This window comes from Microtus oregoni, unplaced genomic scaffold, assembly GCF_018167655.1.
Source record: "Microtus oregoni isolate MIOR12 unplaced genomic scaffold, Mior012 000019F_ref0000042, whole genome shotgun sequence".
NCBI lineage: Eukaryota > Metazoa > Chordata > Mammalia > Rodentia > Cricetidae > Microtus > Microtus oregoni.
Window position 1 is genome coordinate 3,399,019 of NW_024543078.1, and position 17,240 is coordinate 3,416,258.

Below are 17,240 nucleotides of genomic sequence, written 5' to 3' on the forward strand. Positions count from 1 at the left end.
CTAACAACCCCAGGGGGCGATCTGACCCCGAAGTGGAGGCCCAGAGCGTGTGGTAGGGACGGAGAGGTAAACCGAGGCTCAGACAGCAAAAGGCTGCTGAAATCGCAGAGGGGCGGGGTCGGCCCTTAGCTTCCTTCCGCTCCCCCCCAAGCACCCCATTGAGGAAAAAGCTGAATGGGAGGGGGCGGCCCCCGGAAACTCGACGAGATGGAAACGCGGTTGCCAGGGCAGCGCGCCGCGAGAGGCTCCCGACGTCACCGCGGGGAGGGCACCCCATCCGCCCCCGCCTGCGCCTCAGTCCAGGCTCCGCCCGCCCGCGGGGAGGCTTCATTGGTGGAACCGCCTGTTGCTCTTCCGGACGCACCAATAAACTCGAGGTTGCTCTGTGGAGGCGGGACTTCAGCGCGCCAAGGACGAGTGCGCGAGCGCAGAGGCGCAGCGGCCCCGCCCCGCTGCTCGCGTGTCTGCAAACTTGGGGGCGGGAGACGCAGCCGAGGCTTGACGGCTGAGGCTGGGTCTGGACGGAAGAGGGGGCGTCCCTGGGGGCGTCGCACGTGGACCCCCCAGCACAGGCACGCCACGTGCACCGCTCTGTGCACACCGGCATTTCCTGCTGCATCCCCGCTGGTTCGATTGACCCTCGCCCGGTTTTCTTGCACTTCCCAGCCTTTGGGAGGACTTGAAGAAGGGAGACTACCTGTAGGAGGGGGCTTTGTGGGACGAATAGGAGTTTGCCAAGTATTGTTGGAAGAGAAAAGGGTGTGTTGCGGGGCAGCAGTCAGGTCACGTTGTGAAGCGGCTGGGGGCGGAGGTAAGAAAAGGCAAAGCTGGCAAGGGCTCTGGAGGAGATCCCCCAAGTCTAGACCTGAGCTAATGGGGCGGGGTGACTGATCATGACCCTGGTTAGAATCACCCTTTGGGAGGTGGAGGCAGAAAAAGTAGAACAGATTTGCCTGAAAATCCCAATAATCTGGAGGAAGCTGCTAGGGATGATAGCAGGGATGGAGGACGAGGATTTTTTAAAACGCACGCAGGCAGTTTGGGTGAGAGAAGGATCCCCAGGGCGGGAATTCCAGGTCATCAGCTGCCTTTGCTTGTGGTCTTCGTAAAGAAGTGGGGGGGGGGGGTGGCCCACACCTGTCACAACACTCAAGAGGCTGAGGCAGAAGGGTAACTGCATGGTCGAAGCTAGTTAACAACCTTCTGCTCAGGCCGGCCTAGGGTGGGGGCTGGCGACAAGGAATGGTGTGGTTTGCCAAACCCTCCAAGGGGGTACCCTCGCAAAGGGGCAGAGTTCTGTGACCAGGCAGCCGGGGGCGGGGAGGAGGCCACTAGGGGTCTGGCTTCCTGCCAAAGGCTGGAGTCCCCTGGGGGAAGGGGTGGCCACTTTCCAGTCGGGATCTGGGGACCTGGCAGCAAGCTCTGAGATGTCAGAGGTCTGGAGGTGGCTGTTCGTGGGCAGCTGGGAGGAGCAGAACCCGTGGAGGAGGCCAGAGATGGTGCCCGCAGGGCAGAGCCGCCCCCGTGGGGCTCTAAACAGCTCCACCCTCCTGCCCGGCCTTGGGAAGGAGACTACGCTGGCGGCAGCTGGGCGTGGAGCTCTTCCCCTAGAGTCTGATTCCAGCCCCACCCACGGCCACCTAGTCCTCCCCGGTGTCACGCGGGGCAGGTGAGCCCGCTCTGCCTGCCGAGTGGAGGAGGAAGGCTCCCTCGCTCCGGTGCAAGGCTAGCTGGTTCCCTGTTCGGTCTCTTCTAGCTTTTCTCTTATTTCTGGCTCTATTCAGGCCCCTCTACTTTAGTCCTTTCACTGGCTGTCCCACCTCTCCCTCCCCCACTTCCGCCCCTCCTTCACCCTTCCCCCACCCCTTACATTCCAACCTCCGCCCCCGCCCCCAGCCGTGGGACCAGCTGCTGCTTTGGGTGTCCTGGGGACGGGAAGGGAGGTGGGTCCGGCCCTGGGTCAGAGGTCCTCCCTCAGAACGGCTCGGACCGAACCGGAGAGGGTGCCCCTAACCCTGCTGGAATGTGGGCGGGACCGGCCCCCTTCGAATAAGGAGGTCACCCCTCACCCCAGCAGGCAGCCGCAGACAGCTGTCACGCCCCACAAGACTAAGCTGAACACCACCAACCCCCAGCCAGGAACATTTACTGAGGACTGTGGGGCAGGCTCCCGGTGAACAACACCTACGTCATGACCCTGACCCCGACCCCACGCTTGGTTCTTGGACAGCCTGAACCCTGCGTGCCCCAGTGGTATAAGACTGTTGTCTTAGCTGCTTTCCAGAGGAGAAAGAGGTCAGCTGGAGATTTTGAGTTCAAGGCCAACCTGGGCAACTTAGACCACCCCACCCCCGCTGGCCAAGTAAGAAACAGGTTGGCTTCATTTGCTCTGTGGTGCTGGCCTAGCTTGCCTGAAGTTCTGTGTTCCCCACAGGAAACAAAAAGAAGAAAAGGAGTTGGTGTTTGTTTATTTTTATTGTTTTAAATTGACTTAACTCATATGTCTTGAGTGTGTGTGCACCATGTTCATGGTTGGTGGCCACAGCAGATTTAAGAGGACTTCTTTTGGATCCCCTGGGACTGCAGTTACATTACAGACAGTTGTGAGCCACCATGTTGGGAAGCGAACCCAAGTCTTCTGGAAGAGCAGAAGCTGTGCTAGCCTCCAAGATAGCTCTCCAGCCCAGAAAGTTGGAATGTTTGCCCAGGACACCCTCCCTCATTAAATACCCACAGGCCACCAAGGTCACTGCCTTGTGACCAGTCCTCTGTAGTCATTTCCTGGTGGGAAACAGGAGTGTTCACAGGTGTGCGCTGAGGAAGTGGCTGCCTTTTGTTAGCCAGTCATCTGGGCTCTAGAGATAAAGGGGGGGGGGGTCAGGATTTCTAGGTTACTTTGCACTACAGAGAGATTTCAGGGACAACCTGTCTTACAAGGACAACAAAAAAGGAAAGTCTTGCCGGGCAGTGGTAGCACATGCCTTCAATCACAGCACTTGGGAGGCAGAGGCAGGAGGATCTCTATGAGTTTGAGGCCAGCCTGGTCTACAAAATGAGTTCCAGGACAGCCAGGACTGAACACACACACACCCAAAAAGGAAAGTCTTTTGCAGAATGTTGGAAATACACTCAAATTGGGGCAGTTAAGTGACAGCGGAATTAGCTGCCCATAGGACAGCAGGAAGGAAACTCAGCAGATGCCCTTGACCCAATCCCTTTCAGACCCTGGAGGCTCCCCAGGTCCCACTCACTCCTCAGATGAAGCATGAGGCCAGAGAGGTGCCCGGGTGCCACCTACCCAGAGCTGACCCTTTGCGGCTGGGTGGACAGGTGTTCCAAGGGTTCAAGGGCCATCTGTTTGCACGGAGACCCTCTGGGCACCCTGAGGTTGATAGATGCTTCATGACCTGTAACTATCCCCATGCAGCTAAATGCAGAGGAAGTACCACAGGCCTCCAGCCCCAGGCAGAAGCCTCTCTCTCTCTCTCTTCTCTCTCTCTCTCTCTCTCTCTCTCTCTCTCTCTCTCTCTGCTTGCCCGGAGACTGTGCTTTCCCCTGCATGGGAAGCCATGCCAGAGTCACGTATGTGCTTGGGCACACTGAGAGGACAGGGGTGGCTCTTCTTGCCCTGGGATGATGAAGGTGGAGAAGGATTTTGGCAAGAAACATCTGAGGACCCCTGGGGGTAGATACCCTACAACTCTTCCCTTCCATCCTGCAGAAACCCAAATAGGTCATTTCCCAGGCAGATGAGCCACCTAGCTTCTGGGGTTTCCTGGGTGTCATTACAGGGTCACTCATGGGTTTTGGCCATCTGATACAGACCTTGTGGATGGGTGCGTGTGTCCACATGCCCCTGCGCTGCATTGCTCTGTCCCAGCCCTAGCTGTTATAGAAGACAGACAAGCAGGTATGGGAAGCCCTAAGGAAGGCGATCTACCAGATGCCAAAGGCATGTTGAGTTTGTGACTGAGCCTGGCGGGTCTGAGGCAGAGGATGAGGGTGTGCACGTGTATAACATGGTCTGTCATAGGATGTGTGCGCTGGCTGGGGCGTCCCTTTGCCGGTCAAGGCCCAGTCTGAGCCAGAACCTCAGGGGCCAGGCCTCCCAAGCTTTCTTATTCCCATTCCTGGGGTGTGACTCAGGGCTGCGGGGAGGGATGAGTCAGAAAAACTTGGGCCTAGTGCCCCTGGCTGCAGACCTGTCCAGAAGCAGAAAGCAGGCCCTCTGGGTGGCAGGAGGCCAGCCCTCTCCTCAGACACCTGGGGCCGCCTGAGGGCTCAAGGCCCACCAGGAAAAGGCAAGTTCAACTCCTACAGCTGGCTCTGGACTTTAGCTACACTAATTGGGAGGCCCTGGGTGTCTCTGACACAGCTCTCGTGCCCACCCCTGGAACATGAGTCATGCCAGCAAGCAGAGATGGCTCCATTAGCACCTACCCCAGTCACGCACACCTAGCCCTGCCCTGAACATCTACATCCAGGTCGTGCACGCATTTGTCAGCATCGCAGCACCCCGTCCACCCACCCTGTCCTTAGGGAACGCGGGTCAGCCGTGCAAAATTAACCACACACGGAACAAACCCGCTTCCCCGTCCACGGAAGCCAGATGTTTCTCCAAATCTTCACGGGTCTCCTGCCCACGTGCACACATGTGCGCCACACCTGGCAACACTCACACACACACAGACTGCATCTCCACCCTGGCACTGATCCCCGAGGACGGGCACCAGGCTTGGCCATCACAGTCCCACTGTGCACCCCCGCCGGGCAGAGGCCAGGTGCAGAGTCCCTGGCCCCCGCCAGGCCGAGAAGGGGGCGGTAATTACGCGGCCCCAGGGTGCCCCCACACAAGCGCCTTTCATCCCGGGCCACGCCCGTCCCCAACCCAGACGCTCATTACTGCCTCCCGCCCGGTCATTAGCTCAGGTCGGGGGAGGACCTGGCAGGGGATGGGTGGGCGCGGTGCCCCTCATCGTCTCCATAGCGACATCCAGGAGCCGAGCTCGGTGCCAGGAACTACAGATTGAGTGAGCTCGCCTTCAAGGGGTACAGGTGGCATCCTGCATCCCTCGGATTTATAAGTCAGTTGGGATTCAAGACGGCCCCAGTGGGAGCACACACGATGGACCCGACGGGTGAGTTCTTGGCCAAGCGCACTGCCATGACACGCGGGAGTGAACCTCGGGCATGGAGTCCAGCTATTCTGATCTCTTGTACAGGAAAGCCGCCTGCGAGCTGGGCACGGCGATTTTAAACCGGCACTGTCCTGGTCTCTGTCTGCGATGGCTGTCCAGGGCAGCGACGTCAGGTGGCCAAGTAGCTGGCGACCCTACAGAAAGAGGCGGCGGGACGGCGGTCCTGAACGCTCCAGCCGAGGTTGCAGCGCCCTCTCGTGTCCTGTCAAGCACCGAGCACCATTTTAAGGCAGGGGTTCACTGCGTGGATGGAGGGGTGTGTGTGTGTGAGAGAGAGGGTTCCAGCTCCTTTTAAAGCCCACCAAAATAAACAAAGGGTCATGGTGGCACGCTGAGCCACCTGGCTATGTGGACACAGGTAAGTGCACGGGGACACACTTTTGACACAAGTACACCAGAGACTCAAGAGATGCCAATTGGAGCGGTATCCGCGGGTCACATATATTTGCTCGCCCTTCTGGGGATTCGAAATGGCCCTGGGTACTGGTGGAGTCCGGCCCAAAGGAGCTGGTTGGTAATAAGCTTATTAAGTGGGTGCCGGTTAAATGAATGAATCAATGAATGAATATGGCAATTCCCAAAACCAGGAACTGGAAGGTCTCATAATGTGAACGAGACCAGGGGCCCAGCATGACTCTGGGAGCTGGGATTACAGGGATCCAGTTTTCCCTCCGGGAGGGGGCACACATGGGGGCTGCCTTATTTCTGGCTCGGCTGGCTTGCAGTCCAGCATTTCCTGCGAAGCACGGTCCCCTCCCCTCCTGGATGGTGCGCGTTGAGGGGAGGGAAGGCATGTTGGTTTCTCAGCTCTTTTTAATAACCTCCTTGCGTGAGTGGCTGACGCAGCAGGCTGCTCTGACGGGGATAGGAGGGCTGAGTGCCGAGGGGGGGGGGAGTGAGGTGCAGAGGGGGTGGTCATGAGTCACCAGCTGCCATCTAGGAGGAGGGAGCTTTCTGTCCCTGAGGGGTTCTGGCATCCTCCTCCTCCTGGGCACAGATGGGTCACCTCGACCAACATCATTCAAGGGTCAGTGAGTCTGGGGCTTGGAGCAGGCTTGAGCTGCTTTGGTCCTCTATGTCAGCAGATCACACCCTCAGCACATCTGGGGAGAGGTCGCCACCAGCTGCTCCCTCGGGCAGAAGGCACTGCCGTGGTAAGAAGTGAATTGCCTGAGTTAGAGGCCAACCAGGTCCTCCCATATCGTGAAAGGAGATGCCATGCTGTGGCCCGGCGTTGAGGATATTATCCCAGCCACTTCGTAGGCTGGGGCTACAGAGGTCAAGGACAGGCCAGGAAACTTAGGAGGGCTTAGTGGTAAAGAATACTGGCTGCTCTTAGAGACGACCTGGGTTCAATTCCCAGCATCCACATAGAGTTCACAACTGTAACCAAATACGGCCTCAGTGGGCACAGGGCAGACACATGATATACAGACATTCAGGCAAAACACCCATATACATAAAAATGCAGTTCTGTTTTGTTTTTTTCACGTGTATTTTTTTTTTTTTTTGGATTTTCGAGACAGGGTTTCTCCGTAGCTTTTGGCATATGTGTACTTTTAAGAAAGCTACGGATATAGGTCTGTGTAGCCCCTGCCTAGAATCCCCCAGTGAGGGGATGGGGGTATGGCTCAGGCTTGCTTGAGGCCCCCGGTTCGATCGTAGTGCGGGATGCAGGCGCTCTAGCAGCCGTGTGATGTGCACCTGCTTGGGGGAGGGCAGAAACCAGGGTTCAAATGGCAGTCATGGAGCAAACTAAATTGGGTGCACGTGAGGTACCGCAACAAGTCTGAAGAGGAGCCCAATACTGGGATGACTTATGGGATGTCGGGGAGCCTAGGCGTCAGTTGTATCGGGAGACACTAGGGAAGTCAGATGGATTCGGGTTAGAGGAAATGGCTCATGGGTAAAGGCGTTTGCCGCTAATGCTGAGTTTGGTCCTCAGGATGGAAGGAGAGACTCCAGAAAATTGTCCTCTGGCTTCCACACACGCACTTCAGCTAAATAAATGTAATAAAAATATCGGGAGAAAAAAAAAAAGACTGGAGAAGTGTGAAGTCGATGTGTCAAGGTCCGTGCCTTATCGGTGAGTCCCACGGAGGTAGCAAAAGCCTGGAAGTTCTTTGTTCCCCCGCCGCAGGCCAACCGGGCGGGGAACGCGGAAGTGGGTCAGCTCCGCCCCCAAAACGCGCTGTCCCGGCCCCCTGGCCGCTAGCGGGCGGGAGAATGCCGCCTGGGCACGTGGCAGCCAATCAGAACGCTCAGCGCCTCCGCGCGGGCAAGAGCGAAGCCGGGACAGTCCCGCCCCTCCACTAGAGCGGAGCTGCCGAGTCTGGCGCGTCGGATTGGTCAGCGCGGCGTAGTGGGCGGGGCCCCAGGGGAGGGGTATATCAGGCGGGACTCGGGCGCTCCCCCTCGCACTCGCGCGTTAGGAGGCTTGGGTGTGTGTGGCGCGCTGTCTTCCCGCCCGCGTCAGGGACCTGCCCGACTCAGCGGTGAGGGCCCTGGCGGCACCGGCTCTAAGGGGCCCGGGGCGGCGGGCGGCCTGTGACTCCCGGGCGAGGCGGAGCCGCAGCGGCACGCCCCTGGGATTTGGGGGCGGGCCCGGGTTGGAGTCCACCCCGCCGGCGGCGAGGCGGGCGGCGGGACACCGGGACTTCACGCTTTCCGGAGGGCGTCCTCCACCGCGCGTCATCCCCGGGCTGATGCCGACTTAATGGTGGGCTTTGTAAAATGGCGGCCGTGAGGCTTTGAAAAGCTTTGCCGGCGAAATGGCGGGACTGCGGAGTGCCCGGATGGAATGGCGCAGGGTGTGCGCGTGGCGCATGCGCTGCTCCGTGGGCGGGGCGCGCCTAGCTCCAGAGCCCCGTTGTCCGCCGATGTGGAGCTGGGTCGCCTGTGACCAGTTACTCCAGGTGGCTGTGCCTCGGTTCCGTCTTCCCCGTGTGGTTTCACAAGGGGAAAAAAAAGCACATGTAGTTTTGAATGTTGCCCTTTTACGTCCCAAATTTGTTTTTCCCAGGTATAGTGGCCCAGGAATACTATAGTGGACTTGTTCTCCAAGCCATTAGGTCTTCGTTCTCCCCAGCCAATAACGACTTTGTTAAAATGCCACGCCCCTCTATAGCCACGCCTCTCAGGCCAACCTCCTCTCTCGGAGTCCAACGAGCAAAAAGCACTTCTCTAGTCCTTGGTTGATGAGTGGGCTGTGGTCCCAGGATGCATCCCATAAGTATCACAGCTCCCTGACAGCACCCAAAAACATATTTCAGTGATGAAGCTTCTCTGACCCAACTGTCAGCTGGTGAGGCTAGGAAGTCGCTGCCATCTCTGTCCCCAACCACACTCATCCTCTTGTAAAGTGAATAAATTTCCAGCATGCCATTCTGGCTGGGTGATCTAGACCTTGGAGTTCTCTGGACAGGACTAATGAAGACCCACTGAAGGAAATGGGCTAGAATTCACTGTCTTTGTTTTTTTTTTTTCTTTTTTTTGCTTTTTCGAGACAGGGTTTCTCTGTGGTTTTGGAGCCTGTTCTGGAACTAGCTCTCGTAGACCAGGCTGGTCTCGAACTCACAGAAATCCGCCTGCCTCTGCCTCCCGAGTGCTGGGATTAAAGGCGTGCGCCACCACGGCCCGTCTAGAATTCACTGTCTTAAGCAATAGAACCACCATTTACAGTCAGCCTGAGTTATATGACAGTCTTAGATGTGGGTTTGGGATGATAGAGCCGAAAAGACTTACTTGTGTCTGGTTTTGAGATGAAGCATGTAGCTGAGGCTCGTGTCAGACTTGCTGTGTAGTTGCAATTGGTTTTGGACTTCTGACCCTTGTGCCTCCATATCCCAAAGGCTGGGATGATAGGAGTGTTTGCAAACAGTCCCAAGCTGTTCCACAGAGTCCTTTGTCTGATGTTTCCACCTGAGTGGCTGGATGACGGTGTGAGCCAGGTTCCCCAGGAAGATCATGGGTCACTTCTGTATACAAACATAGAGAAGGAAGGGGCAGGAGACTCCTCAGCTTTCGGGACTGCAGCATCCTAGCACTTACACTCATGCAGGGAATTCCAAGGCCGTCCTGGGCTGTGAAGGGAGGTCCTGTCTCAAAAGCTTAAAAAGGCTGAGTATGCTATCTGGCTTCAGTCTGTGGAGGAGGGGTTAAGGCAAAACATTTGTGGTATGTGCAGGCTGCCATGGCATCAGACGAAGGCAAGCTTTTCGTGGGAGGGCTAAGCTTCGATACCAACGAGCAGGCACTGGAGCAGGTCTTCTCCAAGTACGGGCAGATCTCTGAAGGTGAGACTTGGGTAAGGGAGCACCGTTCTTGGTTTCTGCTCTGAGGCAGACTGGGCACAACCTAATGACTCTCCCTTACAGTGGTGGTGGTAAAGGACAGGGAGACCCAGCGATCCCGAGGCTTTGGGTTTGTCACCTTTGAGAACATTGATGACGCTAAGGACGCCATGATGGCTATGAATGGGAAGGTGAGGATCAAGTCAGCCAGTTTGGGCTGCATGGGTCTGGTGTGGAGTAGGCATGCTGACCCTCCCTCTGTTCGGCAGTCTGTGGATGGGCGGCAGATCCGAGTTGACCAGGCTGGCAAGTCTTCTGACAACCGGTCCCGGGGATACCGGGGTGGTTCCTCTGGAGGCCGAGGCTTCTTCCGCGGGGGACGCAGCCGGGGCCGTGGGTTCTCTAGAGGTGAGTGCTGAGGGCCTCGGACTGGTGGTGGGACTGCTGTAGGGACTCCCTGACTGTTCTGTCATCTACAGGTGGGGGAGACCGAGGCTATGGAGGTGGCCGCTTTGATTCCCGGAGTGGAGGTTATGGAGGCTCCAGAGACTACTATGCCAGGTGAGCCAGATGGGAGCCCCAGGGAGATGACTCAGCCTTGGTGACAGCAGCTGGGCCTAGGCTATGAGCAGAGGGAGGGTTGCCCCAGCTGAAGGGCACAGGTGTTTTTGTTTTGTTCTCTGCTGAATACCCAGCTGGCACCAGGGCCTCAGTACAGGGCAAGCAGCCCCCACTAGGAACCCACTCTTGCCAGCTGCACTTGGTGCAGGGCTAAGCCCAATGTTGCTAGGCATGTGCCCTTTAGTGTCCGTGTGTCCTTCCACAGCCGGAGTCAGGGTGGCAGCTATGGTTACCGGAGCTCGGGCGGGTCCTACAGAGACAGCTATGACAGTTATGGTAAGTCTGGCTCCAAGGACGCCACCTTAGTGGCCTGCGGTTGGGCTTGGTGAACCCTTGTGCCCTCAGCAACTTAGGCCACTCAGCCTGGGGCACAGCTCCCAGAACTGCCGCACAGGACAGGGTGCCAGGTGCATGGGACCCTGTGCCACCTCCCGTGCGGGCGGAGCACAAGCTCCAGTGCCTTTACATTGTCCCGCTTCTGTCCTCAGCTACACACAACGAGTAAAAGCCCTCTGCGTCCAGATCGTCCTTCCATGGCTGTAATTAAGATGGGGGAGCTTCGCTGAACGTTGTGTAGTGAGCACCTTGTTCCCACTTTTGTAGTCCTTTTCGTTCTGACCCATCAACAGCCTGCTTCTGACCGAGATGGCCTCGTGACCAGACTTTTCTTTTTAAGGAAGCGCTGTCTTTTTAAGCAGTATAAAAAACGTTTTTGAAAGTACTTCAGATTTTACTTTTTTACAATGAGCCATGGGTTTTTGTTTTTTCTAAATTGTCTGGGTTGTGTGGGTTTTTGGTTGCTTGTTTTTGTTTTTTTCGGGTTTTTCGGTTGTATTGTTTTTTCTTTTTTGTGTGGTTGCCCATGAAGTCTGGCACCCCACCCCTCCTGGGATGAAATGGACTCTATTTGAGCAAGCCATGGCTCTCCAGCTCCCCAGCTCCGCTGCGGAGCACAGCAGGTCCTGCCCATTGGGCACAGGTCGCGGCCCATGGGGATGCACAGCAGTCCAGCAGGCTGTGGAAGTGTTTATTTATATTGTCCTTTTTTTACCGAAGACATGCATACTCCATCGATGTTGTATTCACAGTGGCTAAGGAATTCTTGTACGCAGTTTCTTTGGCTTCACGAAGCCGATTAAAAGACGGTGTGAAACGAACCTCACTCTGACCATTTCCCTTTCATTGCCGACACACTGAGCTGCGGCTCCGTGGCCAGCAGAGCAGCTAGGAAGGCAGGGCAGTGCGGGAGGCCCAAGCAGCCCAGTGGGAACGGGAGTGGGCAGTGTTGAGGGGTAGGGGGGCGGCAGAGGCCTTGGCCAGTGTAGGGCCGGGTACAGGGAGGGCCAGTGAGGCTGCCTAGCGGCTGTGCCCCGCCAGTTCCAGGCATTCTCTGCTAGCCTCCGAAGCCGCAGCCCTCGGGGGACAGATGCGAGCCACAGACCCTCCGAGACTCGCCTGCTGCTCCCCCCCGCTAGCTCTGTGCAGCTGGCCTGTGCCTCGAGGTAACACTTTCGCTCGTGTCGCATCCCTCTGATTTATAGCTCACTTGGACGGAAACTTAGGCCTGGGGTTGACCCTTGCTTTCTGGAAGTCGGGTCAAACTGGTGGTACCTCCTGCCAGTCCTCCCGAGGCCGGCCAGAGCCACCGGGTGCTGCCTTTGTGGACATGTTTTTGTTCCTTGCTTGACAGGCTTCAGACCCGCGCTGCTGTCCTTAGTTTTTGCCCAGAGTCCGTGAGGCTGCTGAGCAGGGCAGAGCCTGGCTCTGCCCAGGGGCTGCAGAAGGGCACTGATGCCCTGGGCCTTGGCCACCTTGGGACGAGCCACGTGGGCGCCGCGAGGGTGGGAGCAGAGAGGCTGGGAGGCGGGAGGGCGCTGCAGAACCACGGGGATGTCGGGGTCACGCGCCTCTGTTTGGCAGGATGAAGGGGAGCCAACCTGAACCATGGGAGAATGGCTGTGGCCGTGACTTCGGGTCCTAGGAGGCTCCCCAGGAGCAGGAGCCGCAGACTGCACAGTCGGCCAGGTGAGTGCACGGGGTCTGGGGCTGGAGTCCCTGGACGCCCACGGTTCTCAGAGGTCTGGGGGTCCCCCGGGGCTGGACTGGGCTTTCCTTACCCATGTCCTCTTCCTCTTCCCTTCCAGGCAGTTCCTGAGCTGACACTCGCTCCCAGGCGACGCAGGCTTCCTGCAGGACCAGAGAACGAAGCTGGGGCAGGCGTGGTTGCTGGGGCAGAATGTTGGGGGCTGCCCGAATAAAGGGCTGTGACCCAGAACCCTGCTGTGTTGCTTGGGTCTAAGATAGGGTGGGAATGGGAATAACTCGGGCGTGGCGGGGAGGAGTCTTGCCGCCCGCCTGTCATCCCAATCAGGCACTAAAAGGAGAAAAACCGGCAGACGCGCGGGGCATTGGGGGCGGGGTGGGGCGGGGTTGTGCTCACTTCCGCCTCGGCTTCGGCATGGCGCCGCGCACGCTGCTGCTGCTGCTGCTGTTCCTCCCGTGCGCCATCCCGGGTTCCACAGAAAACTCGAGCTGGACAGCTGTACCTCGCAATTATACACACCCGGGGCCCTCGGGCACGGGTCCCACGCTGCTCCGTTTGTTCTACGTAATCACCGGGCTCAGCGGCCTGATCTCGCTCTACTTCCTCATCCGGGCTTTTAGGTGCGTTAGCACGTCCAATCAGCATTTAGTAAGTCACTGTGGGGTGGGCGGGAGAGCACGTGACGCGGGCATCCGGCCTAGCTCTTGGTCTTGACTCCTGTGGTTTCTGGGCTGGCCTAAGTGGGCAGCGGCCTCAGGACGGCCGTACCCGTCCCTCGGTCTCCCCTGTGCTGTTGTGACAGGCCTGCCGAAAACCGCGCCGGACTGCAAGAACTGCAAAATTCGCCCTTCCCTTAGCCTTTTCTCAGAGGAGGCACTTTCTGTTCTCTCTCTTCCCCTCTCTGTCTCTCCCGTTTCCTTCCCCATTCCCTTTATCTCAATAAACTCCACACTCAAACAACAAAAACAAAAGAACAAACAAACAAACCCTGCAGAATTGAGGCTCGGCAGCTAAAGCTTTGTGCCTAACATGCAGAGACCTTGGTGTCATTCCCAGGACCGCGTAGAGGTGACACACCTGTCATCTCAACACTCTGACCTAGAGAATTAAATGGTCATGGGCTGGAGAGATGGCTCAGTGGACCTGAGTTCAATTCCCAGTACCCACGTGGTAGCTCACAATTGTCTTTAATTCCGGTTATAGGGAACCTAACACCCATGACAAAATACCATTGTGCATAAAATAAAAATGAATTAATTTAAAAAATATTAAATGGTCAGCCTGGGCTGCAAGACACTGACTCGGGAAAAAAAAGGCCCCATTTTTCCATTTTTTTCCTAGCTGTCAGACTGCGGCTTATGCTTTAAATAGGGAGCTGTGGCTGGTTTGCGCATGTGCCTCCGTGGCTTTCACCATGCCCAGAGTTGCTCCTGTAGCTCCTCCAACAAAAGGACTCACATCCTGCAGGTGGCTTGGACCTTGGGGGTTGGAGTGGGCAGGAGCATGTTGGTAGGCTCTGAGGGTGTCTGTGCCCCCTGCAGACTCAAGAAGCCACAGCGAAGGAGGTATGGACTTCTGACCAACAAAGAGGAGCATGAAGAGATGGCATCTCTGGACAGCGAGGAAGAGACCGTCTTTGAAACCAGGAATCTGAGATGGTAGGAAGGAGTTCATTGAGACAAATTAGCAAAGACCATGTCTCTAAATAGGGTTCAGAGTCTAGCTCAGAGGTAGAACCTTCGCCTAGAGTCCCCCAGTAAAGGGCTGGAGGCGTGGCTAATCCCTCAATGAGGGTCAAGAAGGCAGGGTGTCAGGAAGATCTTGGTAGATTTAATGGAAACAGACCCAGGAGAGTTCCAGGTGAGAGCCTCACAGGGAGGTGGCATTGTGGACAGAGTAGAGCTGCACTGGGGATGACCAAGTGGCATCAGGGCTGACTGTCCTGTTACAGTGATGGCTGCTGTAGAGCCAGGACCCATAGTCACTAAATCTGGCTTTCCAGGGCTCCTGAAGGAGGTTGACACCAGCTTTGGCACCTTCTGTGGTCTCTCTTCCCTACGCTGGTGGACTTGGAAGGAGCATCTCTTCCTGCGGGCTGGGCTGGACTAGGCTACGGAGGCCCCTCGAGCCAGCATCACTCAGTCCCATGTCTTGTCCTGTCCCTCCCCTTGCAGATACTGAGGTGGGGGTGGTAGGCTACAAGGACGAGAGACGACGTGTCTTCTGCGGGCTCTGATGTCAACCTTCCTGGAGGGTGTCTGTACAACCCCTCGGCTGCTCCATAGGCCAGGACAATGTGACCTCACCTCACTGAGACCAGCCCACAGACCTGAGGCCCCCAAAGCTCTGTCCCCATGCCTCCCATAAGTGACAAGCAGCCCTACAAGGTATGATGGAGCGAATGGACCTTGGGATCTCAGTGTGCGCCTTTCCGCTGCTTTGGGGACAATAAATGAAGCAGTGGCCTTGTAGCTGACCTGAAACCTCCCCCTTGACGTCACATCTAGATGACCTGGTGAAGTGGGTGAGGTTGTCATTCCTGACTGCCTGTTGATGTCACTCTCTAGAGAGACCTATTTATTCCTCCAACTTGTTCGGAGACGGCAGCTGCGGCAGAGTTTCCCAGGGACTTCTGGGCTGCAGTTCAACATTAGCCAATGTTAGCCATGGTCTTAGCTTGGGGGGGGGGGGAGGACAGGAGCGAGACAGGGATCACTTGCTGCCTGAGGTCACAGCCCCAGCCCATTCTGCCTCGTCATAACAACAAATTGCCACCAGATGGCAGTCATACGCCACCTCGCCTCCCAGGACCCCACCTGGGAATAGGTTCAATTCAGAACCCTTCCAACCACCCTGTCCTGTGGGTGGCCTGGACTGGCTGCCCAGCTCCTGTCCTGTGGATACCCAGTCTTCATCCACTTCCATGCCCCACAGACTCCTGCTGGGCTGAGGTGGGACCCTGAGTCTGCCTGGGCCTACTAGGAGTGTTGGTACCCATTGGGTGGTGCCCCGTTTCCATCCTGTGGCCCCACCCCTGCCTGTCTCTGCCTGTCCCCTCCAGTGGCTGTCAGGGCCTGTTGCCCGAAGGAAACCTTTATGGTCTGCACCCCCAGCCCACACTCAGGGGAAGCCAGCGCTCCTGAGTCACAGCTCTGGTGGCCCTCTGCCCTGTTTGTTGATTGGCTTCCATCTTTGTATTGTGGCTGCTGGGATGGGCCTGGTTCCTGGTCCCACAAATTTTGTGATCTGTGCCCCTGATCCCAGAGCTCAGTCATTGCTGAAGCTTCAAAAGGCAGGGTGATTAGTATAATGAGGTCAGAAGAGACTCAAGCCCCCACCCCAGCCTCCTCGCCAGCACAGGGAAGGTGGCCCCACCACCATCCGCCTGTCAGCAGTCACTGCACCCCGGCATTAGCAGGGATAATTGGCAGTTCCGTCAAGGTTAATGCACTATTAGCTCTGCGCCGCTGAAAGCCAGGAGAAGGGCCTGTCAGGCAAGATGGAAGGCCTGGGGCCTGGCTAGCCTGTGTGCATGCCTGGGGTGGCTCCCAGCACGAGACCTCGGGACACCGCTCCTGCTTGTACCCATCCCAAATCCTGGCCTGGCAAAAAGACATGGCAGGCAAAGCTGCTTGCCTCTAAGTCCGAGTTGGATTCCTGGAACCCACATGGCCGAAGGAAACAACTGACTCACATAAGCTGGCCCTGCCGGCCACACCACAATATGCAAAAAATAAAAACCAAGGCCTCTCCTGCCATCCCCAATCCTGGATGTGGGCAAGCCAGACCTCTCAGTGGGACCAGCCTACTTAGCACTCAGGTGTTCCACTGGGGATAAGGGGGCAGGTGAATGTCACTGTCATCTCCCCAGGAAGTCAAGAGTTGACAGCACAGGTGGGAAACCTGGTACAATTTATTCTGTGATGAGAAATTTCTCTCTGCATGTTTTTTGCCTCCTTCCTGGCGATTTGGCCTTGAATGGCTGTGGGGGCCACCAAACTCTGATATCAGGGGCCTGAGGCCGTGCTCTGTGTACCAAGAGTGGCAGGTGGTGGGCCATGGGTGCAGGCTAGGTCGGGCCAGGGCCTTCACAGTGCAAATGGGACCATAGGGTGGACCACAGCCTGAGCGCACAGCCCCAGGAGTACCTGGGACAGATCTACACCAAGATGTATCTGGAACCACCCCTGCTGATCCCTGACCTCTGTCTCTAAAACAGGAACTGGTTTCCAGTGACCACTGACCCCATGAACTGAGGCTGTTCAGGGAGGGGACAGGGCTTCCAGGGTCCCTGTCTCTGTGGTTGCCAGATAGGGTTCCCTTGAACAGCTTCCCCGCTCTCCCCTATCTGTGTGTCCTCAGGAGCCTGGAGCGACAGGCTTGGGAGGTAGAATGGGGGACAGCCGCCTTTGTTCCTGTCCCCGCTCCGAATCTGACCTTGAGACAACAGACAAGAACAGAAAGCTTTCTGCTCAAATCCACTGGCAGCAGGCAGCTCTCGAGTCGGTGGCCCCAGCATGCAAATGAGGCCTGGGGATGTGGCCTTGCTGCTAGGTGTCCTTGTGGCTGCTCATGGCCAGAACCTAACACAAGTCTAGTCAATAGGTCCCCATCGGGGCTGCCTCCTCATGCCGAGGGCGTGCTTATGCACCAGCAGGGCAACCTGGAGACACTCACCTTTATGGGCAGAAAATGGACGTGTGTGGCCCTGTGCCCTCCTGTGGGGGCCACCAGGGCCTGCCCCGGGGATCCCAGAACACCCTTGACAGACAAGTTCAGGTCCCTGAGCAAAACCTGAAGAGGTGTGGGCCAGGTTTACAGAGACAAGGATTCATTCCAGTGGTCATGGTCAGACTGGGGTTGGGGCACCGGACTTCAGGTCCGGGTGAAGATCTCAGAACCTGTCCGTCCCTTCCCCTGCCCCCCTCCCCCGAGTGCGTGTGTTGGGAGCACAGAGCTTGGGAACTTGTCACAGAAGGCCACCCCATCCTGAAGTTCTACCCCATCCTGGCCCTGCTCGTCCCAGCAGCGTTGCCAGTCTTTAGTGTTTCCCTGTCCTCACGCAGAGGGAACTATAAGAATCAG

General features: G+C 57.2%; 2 protein-coding genes across 2 annotated transcripts; both read left to right on the top strand.

Annotated features, from left to right (window-relative positions):
- Positions 1-7,580: 7,580 nt before the first annotated feature.
- LOC121459390 (cold inducible RNA binding protein) lies at positions 7,581-11,268 on the top strand. Its single transcript, XM_041669094.1, has 7 exons — positions 7,581-7,693; positions 9,385-9,493; positions 9,575-9,681; positions 9,760-9,898; positions 9,970-10,051; positions 10,317-10,387; positions 10,600-11,268. The coding sequence occupies exons 2-7, from the start codon at positions 9,391-9,393 to the stop codon at positions 10,614-10,616; spliced, it is 519 nt and encodes a 172-aa protein (XP_041525028.1). The 5' UTR covers positions 7,581-7,693; positions 9,385-9,390; the 3' UTR covers positions 10,617-11,268.
- Positions 11,269-12,552: 1,284 nt separating this feature from the next.
- On the top strand, positions 12,553-14,638 carry Fam174c (family with sequence similarity 174 member C). The gene is made up of 3 exons (XM_041669095.1): positions 12,553-12,775; positions 13,697-13,813; positions 14,330-14,638. Coding segments are annotated over exons 1-3 (324 nt in total). The 5' UTR covers positions 12,553-12,569; the 3' UTR covers positions 14,331-14,638.
- The last annotated feature ends 2,602 nt before the right edge of the window (positions 14,639-17,240 follow it).

Coding starts and splice junctions, on each gene's coding strand:
- LOC121459390 (XM_041669094.1), top strand. CDS start 9,391: ATGGCATCAGACGAAGGCAAGCTTTTCGTGGGAGGGCTAAGCTTCGAT. Junction 9,682..9,759: donor TGATGGCTATGAATGGGAAG/GTGAGGATCAAG, acceptor TCTGTTCGGCAG/TCTGTGGATGGGCGGCAGAT. Junction 9,899..9,969: donor GGGCCGTGGGTTCTCTAGAG/GTGAGTGCTGAG, acceptor TGTCATCTACAG/GTGGGGGAGACCGAGGCTAT.
- Fam174c (XM_041669095.1), top strand. CDS start 12,570: ATGGCGCCGCGCACGCTGCTGCTGCTGCTGCTGTTCCTCCCGTGCGCC. Junction 12,776..13,696: donor TTCCTCATCCGGGCTTTTAG/GTGCGTTAGCAC, acceptor TGCCCCCTGCAG/ACTCAAGAAGCCACAGCGAA.